Here is a 13,840-nt window from a genome sequence, read left to right on the forward strand (position 1 = left end):
TGTGTGTGTGTGTGTGTGTGTGTGTGTGAGAGTTTGAAGGTGTGTCTGTGAGTGTTTGTTTATAGGTGTGTGTGTGTGTGTGTGGGCCTGTGTCTTTGCATGTGTGTTAGTGTAGGCATGTGTGTGTGTGTGTGTGTGTGTGTGTGTGTACACTATATGCTGAAGTACCCCCTCGATGTATAAAAGGGCCCTAAGAGGACAGTTAGATAATTCTGATAGACTGCAGACATGCTCAGGTTTCTACTGTTGACGTCCCTCGCAGCCCTGGGTAAGTAGCTCCAACCCTGCTTCAGCATGCTCTCATTCATTCACAATGCGTGAAATACATTGAATATTGAACTGCATTGATACATGGCTTTGACGAATCGATTCCTTGACTGATTGAAAGGCAAGAAAATCTTGCATCGAGTCTGATTGTTTCACCCCAAAGGATAGTTAGAGTAAGATATGATATGAGTACATTTTGCAGATAACTAATTAACTTGTTGTATGGTTCACACTGCGGGCTGTGACCGAGTGGTGAAGGAAACGCTGACAAACAGCCAGGCAAACTCTACCCATGAGCCAAGAGCCTCGGTCCATTTGCTCCATTTCCAGACAATTGATTTACAGGACTTTGATGAATAGTAATAATAGTAAAAAATATAGAAAGAATAAGGACAATTATACCAAACCAAATCCATAGTTTGTAACCTATTTTGAACAGGGAGAAATCAGAGATAATCGCGATAGGACATATTTCTCTGGTATATTTAGACCGTTTTTTCTATTTAGCATAAAAGTCTTCCATACATTGCAAATTTACCACTTACCATATAATTGACCATTTCCTTATTTTATATTCCTCCTTTATCCTATGTTTTCCTTTTCGCTGTCTTCTAAGAGACTTGCTGAAATTTGCCTAATGCAAATTCTATATCAATTAATGATGAGACAAAGGCATTAGCATACGACGTGGCAGGCCAGACTGCTAACTATCTCTCTCTCCCAGTGCTGGCTGAGCTGGAGCCCCAGCCCAGATACCTGGAGGACAGTGTTGAGGGCCGTGTCGTGGGCGGTGAGGTGGCTAGGGCTCATTCCTGGCCCTGGCAGGTAGGCTATGCTATGTGCTTTCATTCTTACACTTTGTAGTTGTATGGAGACAAACCAGAACCTTGTTATTCCAACCTTATTTTTAGATGTCGCTAACTGCAGTCGACATTCTCTTGCAACCTTCCCCCATGTAGTGTGTGTGTGTGTGTGTGTGTGTGTGTGTGTGTGGGGGGGGGGGGGGGGGGGACAAATGTTCGGTTCTTCAGCTCAACCCTGAGGCAACTTCTCAAAGGAAAGAACTTGTTTTGGCTGCCTATTCTGCATTCAGTCCACACACTTATATTCTCAGTTGTTCCTAAATTCATTTTAAACCTAGCTCTTGTTCATTTTATTCCTAAATCCCTTGTAAACAGATCTTTGGGTAGAATAAAACATGTAGCCTACATTACCTACCTCAAGCCAAATAACATGACATTTCCTGTGAATGAGTTATGTACATAACCCAGTTTGGCAACAGCTGCTTGTGCTATTTATGAAATACTTTCCATTGACTCAAAATACAAAGGTAGAATCTTTGTACATTTCCTCCTATATATTCATGGCAAAATAAGTAATGGATGTTGTAACGGAACAACCTGCGTAAATACCGGCGTAAGCAGCCTGTTTTTAATAATCTGATCTAAGATTTATAACTGTGTGTATTCAAATCCTAATGCGATGTGTGGGTGTGTTCTTCTTTGTTGGCGTGTTTGTGTTGCTGTTTCAGATCTCCCTCCAGTACAAGTCTGGAAGCAACTTCTACCACACCTGTGGAGGAACCCTGATCAGGAAGGGATGGGTCATGACCGCCGCCCACTGTGTGGACAGGTGAGAGTAAAACACAAGTACACAGCAGCCGGTGACCCGGCAGGGCACACACGCACACACGCACACACGCATACAGTAACATAATATATACAGGATCGTTTCACCCTAAACTGTGAGCGTGACGTGAACATGTGACAGTCAGTTACACACACACACACACACACACACACACACACACACACACACACACACACACACACACACACACTCACACACACACACACACAGAAACCTACCCTCCCAAAAATGAACCCTGACATGCAGTATGCTTTATATCCTAAACTAACTATGTGTTGTCTGTGTACATAGGTCCCGTACATGGCGCGTGGTGCTGGGGGACCACAACATCAACGTGCAGGAGGGCAGCGAGCAGTACATGAGCGTCAGCCGGGTCCACGTCCACCCCAACTGGAACTCCAACAACGTCGCCGGAGGGTGGGTGTCCGCTCTCGTTTTGAGGACGTGGATGTGAATGTGCAATTACTTCCTGAGATAAAGAAGTCACAATGACAGCGACCTTGTTTCTAGGGATTCATTTGTTTTTAATTCCGAATGATTTTAGAGGCCAATGGAATTTTCTGTCTCAGTTTGACTAACCTAAGCATATATATAAGGCTGAATTTTATTGGTATTTATTACTGCTATTTATTGGTTGAAGGAAGTGTTGTCAACATCACTAGGGTGCTATGCACACGGTTTGTAGTTTATAGTCAGCATTTGGCGATCACAGCACTCCACAGAGTTACATATAAAACAAATGTTTGATACTCATCTGGCATAACTTTTAGCTGGGACATCGCCCTTCTGCGTCTGACGACTGACGCTGTTCTGAACAACAAAGTCCAGCTGGGCTCTCTGCCCCCTACTGGCAATATTCTGCCTAACAGAAACCCCTGCTACATCACCGGATGGGGACGCACCCAGAGTGAGTCGCAACCACATCACCACTTTATTTTGAAATAAGACGACCAGAGAAAACAACACACGAGAAATATAACACACACACACACACACACACACACACGCACTCAATCATTGAAAGATTAAGCGATGTCCTTTGAAAGTAATCTTCAAATGTCCCACAATTATTAAAAACTGAATTAGACAAAACTGTTTGCCTATACCTTCCCCACTCATGCCTCCTGTTCTGACTAACTTCTAATCCTCACACCATCATTCCCCTGTGCGACGCGCCAGCCGGGGGCCAGCTTTCTGCCCAGCTGAAGCAGGCTTCCCTGCCCTCTGTCGACCACAGGACTTGCTCCAGCTCCTCATGGTGGGGAAGCACCGTCAAGCAGTCCATGGTCTGCGCTGGAGGTGCCAGCGAGTCTGGTTGCCAGGTGAATAGGCCCCAATAAACCGTGCGAGTTTGAGACTGGAGTTGTTGCTAATGTGTATGTATGTGGGGTGTGCGTTCTGTGTTTCCAGGGCGACTCTGGTGGACCTCTGAACTGCAGCGTTGGGGGCCGCTGGGTGGTCCATGGTGTGACCAGCTTTGTGTCTTCTGCTGCATGCAATGCCATCAGGAAGCCCACCGTCTTCACCCGCGTCTCCGCCTACATCGGCTGGATGAACGGGGTCAGTATCGGGATATTTTATCTACATGCATTATTTCATCTCATGGGCTTGATTCATAGCACATTTTGTGCTATTTTTTAAATGATGCACACTAATTATATATGTTACTCGATTCACACTCATGCACTATACACTAATATGTTGTTTTTGCGTAAATAATTTGTGTGCTTCCTTTATATTATATTCACATTTTTACATAATATGTATATATTAATTATTAACCATACATTTTCTGCCCTTTTGCAGATCATGGGTTAAAGCTCAAGAGGACCACCATGAATTCTTTGCAAATCATCCCAATGTGAATAAACTGTATAATTCAACTCCTTTGTTTTAGTATAATTCTTCTTCTTATTATTTCACTGCTATACTGTGTATGATTTTGACTCTGATTTATAAGCATACATTAGAACATGTCATTTTGGGGGAAAGGGTAGGAGACATAAGGGCAAGTAGTAAAAGTAAAAAAATAAGTTACAATTAGAAAATACTACCTATTCTATATTTTGTACAAAGCAAAACTTCCTTTTAATCAAAAGCTTTAATATAGACCAATGTTAGACACAAATGTTACAAAGAAAGAAATTCACTTCGGAGTACATAAGCAGCTTTGCTGAAGCTGTATGGGCTGACTGTGTCACCACAATCAATTACTTCAATACTATCATTCATCCAATGATTAAGATGAAAAATGACAAAAAATCAAAACCCCAGTATGGAAAACAAGCATATAGAGCCAACGTTTCAGAACAGTTAAAGCCTGCAGTCAAGCGATCACTGATGACAGCTCTGGAGAGCAGGGCTCTCTTGCAGGGCTGCGATGCTTTATAACCCTCTGAGATGGCTAGGTTAAGCAGGGTCAGAGACAGTGTGTGTCATGGAGAAATGACTCTGAAGGAACCTAGCACCAGATTCTCACTGTATTGTATCTTCCACATGTAATTCAAAAAAAAAAAAAAGTGAATGATGATCTTAAGGCAAAGGAATATGTTAGAATGGCTTTATGGATCAGTATGAATCATTTATTCAACTGGTCTGATTCTTCCATTGAGTGTGCCTATATGTTTTCTTTAGTATTCAGCGGTTGACAATTTTTAATGGGGTGACCAGCATGGGACCAGCTGTTATTTTGGGGAGCCACGGTTGAGTGGGTGAGCAGGGGAGGGGTGCCTGTGGAGATAAGTAGGAGTGACCTTTTTGGCCCAAGGGCACAGCCAGTGCCACTTTACTGTGACTACCGTATAATATACAGATTTCTATGCTAATGCTTCCTTTCGGGTAGGAGCAACACAGTGACTAACCATCATTGCATGGCTTTTCTCCATATCAGGATGATTTGCCTGCAGTCTCCTGCACTGTGCTGTCACAAATATTTAAAAATAAAAGAGCTGTGTTGTCTTTTATTTACATTTTATCGATCAAATAGGCTCCAGGATGGTGTTGCATATCAATAAAGTAATTAATTTGTGTGGAGAACATGACATAGAATGTCATTTGCTTAATGCTTGTTCTCTAGGGCTATATATGAGAACTAAAACGTCGAGCAATAGGCTATCAAAGGAGGATAATTGCCCTTGGAAACTTAAACGCCTGCGGTTTTAAGCTTCCAACAGATCATATTTTGGTAATATTCGCTTCCACTCTTATTCAAATGTGCTAGATGTCCTGGTTGAATTGTGTGGTGCCTTCTTCTATCTTCTCCACATGTCAAACACCAAACCCTAACGTTCTGGTGTTCTCACAACATGATTCCGTCTGATTGCATTAAAGTACCAGATCAAACCATATAAACGTATGAAGAGAGAAACATGATTAATTCCCAGGTTTGAAAATGTGTGAATTTACATTAATTCCTAGTTTCACTCATGGTCCCGCTCCCATCTCTTTGTAATGTAATTTCTGTGGGAAAACCAAATGGCAAAAAAGTAAGATGGTCAGTGGGGAATAAAATACTGACCTTTTATTCTCATTTAAGATGATTTCTGCTAGAGCATTGAGGATGGCTTTATCTTTTTAACAGCTACTGATGGTTTGAATGGTCTGAAGCATAACTCACGACTTCCTCAAATGTCAATCCAAAATAAAGTCCAATGAAGGTCAGCCTTTTTTTTTTTATCACTATGTCGACAGACAAGTCTCGCTGCCAGACTTCAGCATTTAAATGATGAATGACCTGACCTCTGCTGGCCCACAATGTGCACTACAATAAGTCACCTCAGGACTTGACCATATTGAAGATCACAGGGATGTGCTTTCTAAAGGAGCCACGGTCCAATAATATTGGAGTCTTCCGCAAATATTTCCTATAAAAAAATCGTCCTAAATATTCTAAAAATATATTATAATAAGAACATCAGGGCCTGAAAAGCTAGCATAACCGCACCAGCTTCAGTCTGCCACCTGCTCCATATTCTACAACAACAAAACAATCCTGCTGTGAATATGTTTTTTCTCCACAAACATGCTCTTAAAAATTAAAGAGGGGTTCAAGGGTGACAAACATGGTTCACAGTGAAATGAATGATAACACAGGCAGACACAGTAGTGTATTGTCCTGCTCTACCATTAAGATTGAACCCACGTGTTTGTGGAGGAGGGGATGGTACAGAGATGACCCCCGTTCACCATGCCCTTTGGATGGGAGAAGTTGAACTACAGTCGCCACCTCCTCCTGCACCTCCAGTGAGGAGATTCATGGCCATTCTTCACACTCGCCACGCATGCACACACACACACACACACACACACACACACACACACACACACACACACACACACACACACACACACACACACACACACACACACACACACACACACACACACACACACGGAGAGAACTTACCGACTGAAAATATGAATTTCAGTCAGGGGTCATTAGGAGTCTGGTCCTTACTGGCCAGTCTTGTTGGAGTGACCTCTTCGTTGCAGTTTGAGTCATGGAGGTCAGAGATTCAATAATGAAATATATTTCTGAAGCCATTGATTTATATTGTTATGACCAGCAGACTTGCATTTGTCCATATCTCTCTGTCCTGTCTTTGTTTCCCAAGTTTGTTTGCGTCTGTGAGGTTGAATTACTGAATTGGTTGTGCCTCGTTAAGTTGATTGGGTGGGTAGATGGCAGCTGGTATACCAAGGCTAAAAAGAGTAATTCCACCACCTCCATCTCAACAAAGTTGTGTGTGTCTTAGTTTAGATATGTGGTATTTTGTCATTTATTAATCGTGCATTATCCTTGAATGTTTTTTTTTGTCTATTTAAGGTCTTGGAAGCTCAGGTGTAAGCAGAAAAGGATGATGTTGCGCCCATGACAATGTACACAATGAACAAACTATTTAAATGTTTTAGTATTTTATGTCAACACTTTGTGTGAAACTAACCTTATGGACACAAATCCAGCATGGCAACCACCAACACATCAACTGTCTGTACTGCTACTGTGTCCAGTCTTAGGTAGTGGCTGGGATTGTACTTGGAGGCGCCTAAAGTGTTTACTTGATTAAAGAGTGCACCAATGTGTTGACGGTGCTCCAGAAAACCCCAGATAGATATCCTCTGTTCTATTTTACACTCATGCATTCATGCTATTTCATATTTACTTTATGTGAAAAGATCGCTTGCACATTTTACTGTGTGGATTTGCCTTTGCTATCTATTCCTCCACCCTCTATTATATAAGTTTGTATACAATGCACCTTTCCTGAGAAGCAACATCCCCCCTCCCCCCCTATCTTTGTTTTATGAAAAATGTAACGCTGGCTTGTTATTGGAGAAGGCTTATAAAGCGAAAAGGAGATTTACACCTCCCACAATAGTTCCCTGCTGTAAATATGTGCAGACCCCACCAAGGCACTTTCCTTTCCCTTTCACATCGGCTTGTAATTAAGTCTGCTGGGATGGCAGGATCACACACTAGATAAGACATACGGAAGGTTTCTCCTTCTACCAGCTGAAAGCAGCTATCCCTGATCACCAGAATTGCTATTTATATGTGTTCTTGCCCATTTTGAATGCGTCCTTTTGACATCAAGCCCATTGTCAAGACAACCACATTACACATTTGCACACAGACAAATGTATGTGTGTGTGTTGGGGGGGGGGGGGAGAGGGTCTGTATTTCAGCTGTCTGCTGAAATACATACATACAACTGAGCACTGGCATGTGAAAACCCAAGCTCCAAAAAATCTAAGACACACTCACAGATTCCTTCACACTGTGATCAATGTGCGCACCAGAGGATCAGCCGAAGCTTGGGGGCTCTCTGCGCTTCAGCATGGAGACCTCTCAGTCTCAACATCCACAGACACTCCAGACCAACCAGCAACAGGCTGGTCTGAAGCCACTGTGACCGAAACCCTGTTTTCTATCCCCAAGTCAACACCTCTGCTCAAAGTAAACATCCACCTTCACAGTTGTAATATGACTGGGGGCCTTCCCCTCCTTTTCTTGTTCCACCGTCACTAATAGGTTTAGTAATCCCAATAACCTCCATGACAAAAAGCTGTAGGGTTTCCAGTTCTACTGCAACCCATGTGATGTTTTGTATTGGTTTTTGTGTTACCTTTATTTATGTTAACATTCTGCTTTTATTTTCTTCATTCATTTCATTTTCATTTCCTATCTAGTATTTTTTCCATTATCTTCATTATTTCTGATATGTCGTACTGTAAAAAATGATGGCACTGTGAAATGTCCCTTTTTATGGCGTGGTGCGTATGGATGATATGCGCCGGCTGTACAATAAATTTAGGGTTCATTGGCATTGGCACATTAGCACAACTTCACTACAGGCACTATGCCACCACGTGGTGATACCAAGCATTTATAAATGTTTCAAATGTCTCTGAACTCACATTGTGCTGCTTGAATTATTCATTTACTGAGTATTACACGGTTGTATGTTGATTTGATATATGTGAGAATTAGGAGACTAATTACCCACGATAATGGCAGTTAATCTGAACGAAACTCAACCCTCCAGCCCCCAGACAACACTTTCTGCCAATCTATCCCTGCAGAATACAATTAAAAGGTCACTGCATTTCTAATATCACTACGGTAGAAGGTAATTGTTCTGTTCATCATGGGAAAAACTCCACTTGCAGGTCTAATCACGATCCATTGTTACAATTTGTTATGGCTGGTTAATAGAATTGTGCAGATAGAGGCTAATAAAAATGTTCAACTCTGAATTAGAAGAGAAAGAGAAACACTGAGGACAATTAGCAAACACAATAGTATTTGTGTGTAGTTGTTTAACTCCACTGGTATTAACCAGCTCCTCTTGTATAGATCCTGGCAGCCTGCTGAACCATGGCAGTTCAGCAGGCAATTAAACTAAAATTACATTTTAGTTTAGTTTGTAGACAGAAATAGTACAAGATTTGATAAGTGTATAAGAGTGTATTCAATCTCAAATCCTTTATTTATTTTTATTTAATTTTCAGTCAAAAATAGCATTACCATTAGATATTGTTTATACAAAATACATACATACAACTTCAGAGTTAAAAACATTATTATAATTAACATTCCTTATGGTTTTGAGGAAAGTTATCTTGTGGCCTGAAGCAAGGCCCCTACTGCCTGCCAACCCAGAGCTGCTGCACTGTGTTTCCCCTCTTGGGGATAAGTTCTGCTTCACGCTTGAGGTTTTATGAGCCCGAGTGGTGAGGAATAATTGTATAAAGGTTCCATTGCGCCATCTTATGGAGACTAAAGGAGTTGTCTCACAAACCGGATTTCGAAGTGATCAAATTACATCATATTGCCCAATCCATTCTAGCAAGGTGATTTTACGGCACGCTATGAACTGCGAAAAGGTTCAGAAACGTACAATGGTCAACCATCATTGTAACAATCATTGTAACAATCATGTTACAATGATTTGATTATGTTTTTATGTAAGTGGAAAGCATACATCACATTCAATATAATAAAGGTAGCTAAAGGTAACATCTTAATTTGGATTTATTTAAACATTGACATTGCAAATGGCCACATTTCTACTTGAAAACATACAAATTTAACAGAGAATTACGATTGTATAAAGACCATCATGCATCAACACCCACTAAAAGGAATACAACCAAGGCACGTTGCGTCAAACTTATTTCACGCTAAGGGTAATAAATAGTTCAAGACTGGCATCATATTTTATCTTCTCCCTAATGTGTTGAAAACAAGACAGGATTGACCCATCTGCATTGTTTTACAAAAATACAAAGTTGAAGCTCAACTGCTGACCTCAAAAATAAACAATTTTTAAATAAACAAAAAATCAGAATACAGAAACTTCTGACAGGAGTCAAATAGAGGAACCTTGAAAAGTTCAAAATAGTGGAATTGCTCTTGTTGAATTTGAGGCTACTGTGTTCAAGATGACCTGTTCATGCATTTTTCCATAACAGTATAATAAACTAATTAAAATTGCATATTTACAATGAATAGAACCCCTCTTGTTGAATGCTCTGTACAGCTCCTCTTAAGTATGAGTTCAAGTTAGTTAATCTCTATATATAAAGGAAAGAATGGATATGTATTGCCAGGCACAGCAGCCACCCTTTTAATTGGTTGACCCTATAATGAAATTATAAATTGTTGCAATTCTTTTGGGATGACTGTTGTGCACTTCCCAGTGGTAAGTGACACAAATCTGTTTACGTTGTTTGTGCACTTCACAAATACAATTGCTACCTGTATAAATTGAGCTGCATAATTGCACAGTGCATAGTATGTTGCAGTGATACACTGAGGTAAGGTTTTATGCTTTATCCTTAAAATGTTTGCAGTCAAATACAACTACCTCTTGACCGTGCACACACACACACACACACACACACACACACACACACACACACACACACACACACACACACACACACACACACACACACACACACACACACACACACACACTAATAACTCACAAAGAAGAGATCAGACAACTGCCCTGCTGGCTTTCTTTGGATCAGAGTTCCCCTGAAAAATGGATCAAAGCATGCCTTCCACGGTTTCCAGTTTGGGTGGACCATCAGGGGGGGGCTGTTTGTTTTGGCTGCAGACCTGCTGGTACTCCTTAAGCAACTCCACCACACGGTCATGTCCAAACTGCAGAGCGTCGTCCACAGGCTGGTTAGCCCACCTATGTGAAACATAAGTGAGGATTGATCTTTGCAAATATAGCAAATATCAACATCTTATAGCAAATCTCAATGTCTTACAGCAAATATCAATATCTTACCTGTCCTTTACGAATGGATTCACCTTACAGGTCTCAGTGAGGAACTTCACGACATCGAGGTGTCCTGAAAGCAAACACAACATAAAGAAACTAAAACAAAATCGAAATAATTTAATATAATAAGTTATGAGAAAGAATAAATTTAATATATATTATTTAATTGATTATTTAAATCAGGTTTTGGTCATGTGCACCAGCCATCTCACCCTCTGCAGCGGCCACATGCAACGCTGTCCTGCAGTCATAGTCCTTCAGGTCCATGTCCATCGATGAGAGCGCAAATCTGAACCACACGGAGGTGAGAAGTGAGTCTATTGGTGGAATTTCAACCCTGGTGACTAGGATGGGTATTCGAAAAAAAATCCAATAATCCAAATTTGTTTTGATTATTACTACATTCTAATACAATTAAAGTGGATTATAATGATTTTGAATGAATGCAAAAGCATTAAACATTGCTTTTCATTTATAGTATATAAAAAGTCTGCCAAAAGTCGTTTTGGCAGTGGTGCTTGCCTCGATGCAATCAAATACGATATTTACTTAGCTGCACATTTCCTCTAATGTTGATTCTGTGTACTTACTTAGGTAGGATACAAACAAGGCTTAAGTTGAGATAAAAAGGGCCTTCAAGCTGGAACCTGCTCCTCATTCTTATTTAATTTAATCAATTTAATGCTTTTTGGTTCAAGTTTACCCTGGCATGGATAGTGAAACTCACACATTGTAAGTCTAGCCAGAAGACAACATTTCATAGCCCTAATGTATAAGTAAAACAGATTTAAGATGTGATACCTTCTCAGGGCTGACACATCCCCACTATAGGCGGCAAACATCAAGTTGAACACAGCCTTGTTCTGCAAGAACAAAAGAGACCCATTCTTTATGACCGATCATAGCAGTGTAAATTGGCCACTCAGACAGAGCTGAAGTGACGTTTACCCTGTCATCTCCACTGGGCCTGCGAGGATCCTGCTTCTTCACAAAGTGTCTCAGGTTATCATAGTTGTGGAAGTTAAAGTAGGACACCAGCTCCTGGGGAAAGCAGAAAACAAGAAAGTTGAGTCACAGGAACAAATCATATTTTAAGAATACCAATTTTTCAAATTGGCTAAACATGCATACTTTGCAAGTTTCGTATTTTGGCTGCCTTCGTATTTTGGCTGCCTTTTCTCTCTGAGAAAGCTGCACAATATTCATTGGATTATCGTTTAAACAGAACCCTAGGGAGGAATGATGCTTATTTTGTATTGAGAGCCAAGGTTTCACTTATTCAATGTCAATCATTTTCTCAATTTTAGTGAAATTATTGCATTTATGTATAATGGAGCTCTGCCTCAAAACACTATGAAGTGTAAAGTGGGGCTTATTGTTCACTATTAATGTTGATTGGCACATGATTGCAATCATTGCACATTGGAAATATCCGAACCAGCGTAAACATGCTCTGGGGATGGATCCGCTGTGGTGAATACAGAACATTTGCAGACAGAATTCCCATTCATAGCGTATACAGCTTGCTTGACCATTCCATGGTGGCTTCCCAACAATTGTATGGAATAGCAATACTTTGGTTTCAGGTTATTTTGTGGTGAGTCAGACAGTGGCAAACATTGGCAAAATATGGAATCATTCCATACATGGTCTCAATTCACACTGAATGTCTGACATTTTTGCATAAATATAGATGGGTCTATGTTTAAGTTCAAACACTTCTTTAACATAAGAACAATGACATATTTGAAGGTGCTTTAAAAGTATTAAGAATACAACATGAGCCCTTGGTTGTATAAATACATGTAACTAAACCAAAGAACTGTCTAATAAATGTATCAACACCATGATACACTAGACTAGATTATCAACAACATGGATAGATTTGATTTTCAACACCACAATAGATTATATTATCAACACCATGATAGATTAGATAATCAACACCAGTAAATATTAGATTATCAACCACATAATAGATTAGATTATCAACACCACAATAGATTTGATTATCAACACCATGATGGACTAGATTACATTATCAACATCATGAAAGATTATATTATCTATAACATGGAAGATAAATTAAGATTATCTTTACCATAATAGATTTGATTATCCACACCATTATAAATTAGATTATCAACACCATGATAGATAAGATTATCCATTCCATATCATTATTAATTAGATTATCCACACCATCAAATGCCAGTGCTATGTAGGTGAATCCAGTGCTTACTTGACAGAAGTGGATTCCACGTACACTGTTTCCTACTCTGTCCAGTGGGGGAGACCAACACATCACACCCATAACGTTGGGGACGACCAGCAGCACAGCTCCCGACACGCCTGACTTGGCAGGTAAACCAACCTGGGGGGTTGATGGGTGGTTTATTAGACTGCAGTTCATGCTGCAACCATGATGTTGTTCGGTGGAAAACCAGTAGACATTTGAAGATGCCATTAGTCTCTTTGTTTAAGTTCTGTCTGATAACACTAATGTCCTCAAACAGATATTAAATATGTTTTGAGGTTAGAAATGTATTACGGCTGATTTTTTTCACAATTCTCTGATAGAAATATGCAGAATAATAATGGGAATTAACATGTTTCAAAAAGGCTTTACTTTGAATTTTCCAATGGAATACTGATCACACATACAGTATTGTTTTTTCTTTATATAGAAGGTTTTTCTTTGTGTTTAAACATTTGCTAATCAGCACAAGGCCAACTTTTCACCAGTCAACACAACTTACATGAAAGGCCATCTGTCCAGAAAAGTCATACATCCCACAAGAGTACATGAGACTCAAGGTGTTGCGGACTGCCTCAGCACTCAGAACACGCTCCCCTGTGATTGGACAGATCCCTCCATTAGCCAGAGTGGCCCCCATGATACTCCCTGATTCACAGGTCACCTCAATGGAACAAAGCTAAAAGACAAGGATGTATTGGTTATGATGATGATTAGATTGTTTATTTCTTTTTCATCATTATTCTTATTAAATATCCAATTGAATTGACTTACTCAATGTCAAATTTTATTTCCATTTACCTGGAAGTAGAAGTCCAGAGCATCAATCATGTCTGCTCCTTCAGGAAAGCACTGTGGATACATT

General features: G+C 40.2%; 2 protein-coding genes across 2 annotated transcripts in view; one reads left to right on the forward strand and one right to left on the reverse strand.

Annotated features, from left to right (window-relative positions):
* Positions 1–228: 228 nt before the first annotated feature.
* On the forward strand, positions 229–3,800 carry LOC311339470 (elastase-1-like; the record flags this gene model as incomplete). Its single annotated transcript, XM_084464869.1, has 8 exons — positions 229–268; positions 992–1,092; positions 1,799–1,899; positions 2,209–2,334; positions 2,688–2,824; positions 3,097–3,239; positions 3,328–3,477; positions 3,724–3,800. 8 exons carry the CDS (start codon positions 229–231, stop codon positions 3,733–3,735), a joined length of 810 nt encoding a protein of 269 aa, XP_084320995.1. The 3' UTR covers positions 3,736–3,800.
* A 5,142-nt stretch (positions 3,801–8,942) lies between these two features.
* The window catches only part of LOC311338187 (glutaminase kidney isoform, mitochondrial-like), an 11,790-nt gene continuing 6,892 nt past the window's right edge, over positions 8,943–13,840 (reverse strand). The window contains exons 8-15 of the mRNA XM_084463429.1: positions 13,777–13,827; positions 13,478–13,654; positions 12,961–13,092; positions 11,667–11,759; positions 11,520–11,581; positions 10,931–11,007; positions 10,725–10,788; positions 8,943–10,625 (exon numbers count right to left, since the gene is read on the reverse strand). Coding sequence (XP_084319555.1) covers positions 10,475–10,625; positions 10,725–10,788; positions 10,931–11,007; positions 11,520–11,581; positions 11,667–11,759; positions 12,961–13,092; positions 13,478–13,654; positions 13,777–13,827 — 807 coding nt within the window. The 3' untranslated portion in view covers positions 8,943–10,474. The remainder of the gene's footprint in view (positions 10,626–10,724; positions 10,789–10,930; positions 11,008–11,519; positions 11,582–11,666; positions 11,760–12,960; positions 13,093–13,477; positions 13,655–13,776; positions 13,828–13,840) is intronic.

This window comes from Micromesistius poutassou (genome assembly GCF_964030765.1).
Source record: "Micromesistius poutassou genome assembly, chromosome: 2".
Classification (NCBI taxonomy): Eukaryota; Metazoa; Chordata; class Actinopteri; order Gadiformes; family Gadidae; genus Micromesistius; species Micromesistius poutassou.